General features: G+C 40.2%; 1 protein-coding gene across 1 annotated transcript in view; it reads left to right on the top strand.

Annotated features, from left to right (window-relative positions):
• The first annotated feature begins 307 nt into the window (after positions 1–307).
• The window catches only part of c21h5orf22 (chromosome 21 C5orf22 homolog), a 76,456-nt gene continuing 71,210 nt past the window's right edge, over positions 308–5,553 (top strand). The window contains exon 1 of the mRNA XM_050074830.1: positions 308–568. Coding sequence (XP_049930787.1) covers positions 500–568 — 69 coding nt within the window. The 5' untranslated portion in view covers positions 308–499. The remainder of the gene's footprint in view (positions 569–5,553) is intronic.

Genomic DNA, 5,553 nt, shown 5'->3' with positions numbered 1-5,553 from the left:
TATATATATATATATATATATATATATATATATATATATATATATATATATAAAACACAAGCCCCATCCCAGTGCTTATGAAATTTTTTGACATGCCTTTTATGGAGTGGCTTTATTCGCCACAAGTCTCTGAACTAAACAGATTCTTTTTAGTAATGCTTTACAATCTGCCACGTTTAATAAACCTTTTTTTTATGTCCCCACTTTTCATTCTAATATATTTACGAATTTCGTCTAACACTAAGAACTATTGTTTTTCTCCTGCCTCTTGTTTCTACCCGGACATAAAAAAAAAAACCCCACCAACGCTTAATTGGCGTTACTTCCGGTGGGTGAATGGCTTCAGCTGGATCTGCTGTTAAACACTTTGTCACGAAATGGGATGAAATATGTGCTGCAGAGGGAACGATGTGAACGGGACGTTAATTATTTAAAGTCCAGTGTAATAATAATACCGTTACTGTCACGGACGGAATAGACGTAACGTCACGCTTTCAATATGAGCTGTGTGCCGCTGAAGAGGTCCTACAAGGAGCTGCCGGTGTGGATAGTGGAGGACCACCACGATGTAAGTCTGGCCTTTCTATACAACTGCTGTGATATTGCGTTATCTTTCGACACTTCAACTTGGGATCACCAGTATTACTTCCTGTATGTTTACATACCGAGCTAGCTAACGTTACAGCTAGCCCTGTATGTTTACATACCGAGCTAGCTAACGTTACAGCTACAGCGCTCTTTAGTTTAGAGAGAACGTTGTCACACATGTAACGTTAGCTACAGAAAAAAAAATATTTAATATGATGAGACATTTCCATATTTTTGCTCATTATTATGAAGTGTACATACTGTTACCGTGACAGATCCATTTGAGTTTATCTTTAATTGACTGAGATATTGTTTTTGTTGTTGTTTTCAATAAAGCGTGTTTTCTGTCTGTTTTACCTTCAGTTTCACAGTGATAGATTTCATTTGTGTCACTATCAAGTCAGTGTTGTTGTCACCATACCCTACCTGACACCTTTTAGCCAATCCCCACCTTTTAGCAAGCTCTGCAGTGACTGTACCAAACACAGACCGTAGCACTGGGGGGTATTCCAGAAAGCGGGTTATGTGAAAACAGAGTAAGTTAACCCTGAAATGAGGGAAACTCTGAGTTATCCGTTCCAGAAAGAGAGGTAGCTGAAACTCTGAGTCAGTCACCATGGTAACAGACTCTGTGAACATAACCTGCTCGCTGACAGGTTTTCTTCAATAAACCCTGAGTTTTTCTCTGTCTCCTCCCTCTTACACGCTGTTTCATTTCCTCATTCATTCAGTCCGTGTCAAAGCTTGTATCGAAGCGCATTCATTAGCGGAGATTTACCGTCTGTCACAGTCTAAATCCTGCTGGATATTAGTTTGTTACTCAGGACTGTCTTAAGTTACTGAATTTATGCACATCAATCATTTCTTTGGACATCAGTTTTTGTCTTTACATTCAAATATTACACAGCGAGAATTCACCCTCAGCTCAGAATCAAACCTCTGTCCTTTTTATATTTATTATTTTTTATAACACTGTGCACAAGGATCAGACTGTCAGTCTGTTAGAGCAGCTCCCAAATGTTTATTGCACATAATGTGTAGGTCTAATTATTTAAATTTTAAAAATCGGTATGAAGCTTTAGACACGTAGTATCAATGACTAATGATCTCTATCACTGATGTCATTGGTCGCACTGATGGAACATAATTCCTATAGCCTAATATTGGGGATTATATGTTAATATTTCTGAGTGAGCAATGGTGCAGCATTTCAGTGTCTTTAAATTTACTACATTTGTAGCTGAAATAAAGTCACTGAATGCTGTTGAGTCAAGATACAAATAGATGTGCAACATTTTAAAATCTACTGTATTTTAACCTCAACGTCTTTTCAAGTGCAAATCACCAAACATATTATTACTGGGTCAGACTGTGAGTTTACAGTCATGTCTTTATGTCTTTGATCTATAGCCTAGCCTATATGTTTTAAATCTTCCTATTTTTCAGTTGCTGCCTCCTGTGTTTTTCCCCATCAGATTAAATCTGAACAAATATATTATTATATATTATTAATATAATGTAATGTATCTACAGCCTGATACACAGTCAGATTCCACCACTTTATCTTCATTAAGGAAATGTAAGTCTGATAAATGATGAATAAACGGACAACACTGAATAAAACTTTTTTATTAACTTTATGGTTAACTTATTGATACTTTCCTCGCTCCGACTCAGGCTCTTCTTTTAAAGATAAACATGCACCGTCTGCTACACATGCATTAATATCTCTGCATCCACTGGATTAAAATGGAGGCCTGTCTTTTATTTACCTGTTGCCATGGTGAATCGTAGAGTCGGAGCTCCATTGATGATGGCTTTTTATTGTCGGTTTAACTCAGAGTGAACATACTCAGAGTTGACTGAACTAACTCAAATCAGCTGTTCTGGAACCGGATACTCAGAGTTTCCCATCACAGAGTAAGTCAACTCAGAGTTCAGGGATAGACTCAGAGTTTGTTGAACCTCCTACCTGGAATACCCCTCTGGTCACATATCAGACTACTAAAACATGTTAGAGGTCATAGTCCTCTTTCTTGAATATTTTTAATGTTGAAGAACCCCAAACATACAGTCACACACAACATGATTAGATGTTTCCCTTTCAGGTATTCTGTCACTCATCTAGTTGTGTCTCACCTCTTCAGTTTGATATGATGTGTGGCATGTTTGTTCATGAGCCTTTCTTTACACTTAACTGTCCATCAGTCCTGTAGGCTACAGTACACTAGAGTTCCCCCTATCCCCCAGTGAACTGATTATGGTTCCTTTCAGAAGACAGAGGTGTCACCCTCTATATTTTTGCGAATATTAGGCAGGTTTAAATTACAGACCTGCTGTAATGTGAGCCCAGATGTATCTCAAAAACTCAGCAATCAAACTGTGAACTTCTGCTCTTAAAAGTTTGGCACCTGTAACTGCTGTGCCAATAGAGAGACAGTTACTGCTGCACCAAGAGTTTTTTTGTGTAAATAATTCCTATTAATTCTTTAAAGCATTAATGAAATATAGCTGCAAGCGGCAGTCCAAGGGTTGAAGCCCTCTCAGCAGGAAGCAGCTTCTGTTGGCCTCAGCAAGTGGGTTTTCAGCTCCATGAGGCTGAGCAGAGTCACTTCAGCTAGTTTATTTCTGTCTAAAGAAGGAGTAAGCCCAATCACAAAGTGTTCCACCATTAGAATGTATGCAGCATTTGAATAACAGCACACTCAAATTCCGTGAGGGCAAATGTTGGGACTTTAACAAAACTTGGTGTGTTCATTGAGTTTAATAAGGATTGCTCAAAGGAAACTCAAGTTGTGCCCTATTTCTTGCTAAGCCCCGCCCTTGGCGAGGTTTTTTTCATTAATAGCAGCCATGTTTTTTTGAACGATTTTATAATGGGAAGGCCTAGGCTATATTCATCCAATGATGCTGTATACCATGTTTCGTTGTGATAAACTCAAAATTCATCAAGTTCTATTCATTTGACTGTTTTTAAAGCAATTAAAAATGGCGGAAAATCTAATAGATGGACCCTAACTATAGGCCGTAAGGTGAATCAGAAAAAGTCTCACAGAAACTGATTTCCGCTCCGACATCTGGGGACGATCGATACATGTTCAGCTAATCAGCGGGAATTCGTAGCTCATAACCCCGCAAGAGTCCTGTGATCGGGGTCGTAATTCGGCACTTGTTTGTCTGAGCATAATGATCAGTTCCGCCTGAGCGTAATGAGATTTGGTACGCGAGTGGTGGAACGGCCGTCACGTGATCGCGCTACACCAATAAGGTACCCACATTTCGTGTCGCCATGGTTTCATTCAGCAGAGGAAAACAGACCCGGAAGTCCTCAAAAGTGAGCAGAAATGAGCAGAAATGAGCTGAAACAGCGCTATTCACATCGCCGTGTCCATGAAACACAATGAGACAAATAGACAATAAGGTGAACTAAGCAAAAATGTCTTAAAACACATTTGATTCAATACCTGGGCATAACCGACGTATTGTTACATTGACAACATAGCTGTCCAGTACAGATTACGAGAACCGCCATGTATTTTTTTTTTTTGTGCACTGTTATATCGTGATAACGACTTATTATTTCGCTATCTATCTATTTAGCCCACTCTTGTAAGACCCAATAACAACAATAATAATAATAATAATGATAAGCTACTGTGGACCTATATGCCATGCCTAAAATTATCAGAGGAGTTCGCTGAAAAGTAAAGTCCTGAATTCCAAATAGTAGCCCGGGCGTTTATTTCACAAAATCGATTTTGACCCCAGGTATTTAAAAGAACCAGGGGCTATTTGCTCAAGGCTTTTATTTTGTTTTGGGGTTTTTTGCAACGACCTGCACCAGGCCGTTATTTGGTTACAGTTCCTGTCCAGTATGTTTTTAGTGCAAAAATATTGTAAGGTAGGGGTGAGTTCTTGTACAAAAATCTCTAAACATTTAGAGTGGGTCATTTTTGTCATGTACACGTGTACACGGGTTTCACCGCTGGGTGGTGCTATTGCATTATACCAGTAAAGCCCCAGTTATCTGAATACCAACCGAATGGGCCATTTAACCAACAGTTACAGGCCGCCACACTGAAATATCGCCATTCTGACGGTCCGCCATCCCGAATTCTGGTCCCTGAGTCCTGACAGTAAGCTATGGCGAGCCTGTAGAAGCCGTATTTCCCATGTATGTCAGCGATTTTCACCGGGGACGCACGCGAGTAATTCAGACTGACATTACCTGTTTTTCAGCGAACTCCTCTGGTAATTTTATTAAAAGGCATGGCATATAGGTCCACAGTAACTTATTATTATTATTATTATTATTGGGTCTTACAAGAGTGGGCTACAATGAGTACCAGGCCATCAAATCACAGCATCCGCGGTGAGAGGACACGGAATTGTGTGCGCTTTTACTCACGCGGGTGTAGGTGATCACGGATATTTGATGTGGGAAAGATGTAGCCAGATGTATTACCTGTTTTAGATACGTGGTTGTCTGTCAGTCCATCCGTAGCACGAGTCATGTGCGCCACTTCACCACCGACCTGTGCGTAAAAGCCCAAACAGTCCCTCAGCCCTGCAGGCAGGGCTGTCCTTCCTTGAGGCAATGAATGAGGAAATAATCGCCCTGGCGTTTAATTGTACTGGCGTTTAATACGCAAAATGGGGTCAAACTCCCGGCGGCTATTAGGAAATATAGGGTATGTGACAATAATCATATGTGTATAATAACAGTAGAAGTGTGACTAATGATAACAGCAGCAGCAGGGAGCATCTAGCAGGACCACAGCAGCTCTTGTAGGCTGAAATCAAGACGATCACATAGGGGTGGGCGGTATACCGGTTTGTACCGAAAACCGGTATTTATTTTCGTTATGATATGAATTTTTCATATACCGCAATACCGGTGAATAGCCCAAACAACGTCCGGAACGTGCGCAGCGGGAAAGTGTTTCAGCGGGGACCCATTTCACC

This window comes from Epinephelus moara, chromosome 21 (genome assembly GCF_006386435.1).
Source record: "Epinephelus moara isolate mb chromosome 21, YSFRI_EMoa_1.0, whole genome shotgun sequence".
Taxonomy (NCBI): domain Eukaryota; kingdom Metazoa; phylum Chordata; class Actinopteri; order Perciformes; family Serranidae; genus Epinephelus; species Epinephelus moara.
The sequence above is the reverse complement of the archived record's forward strand: the minus strand, read 5'-3'. Positions and strand labels throughout refer to the sequence as shown.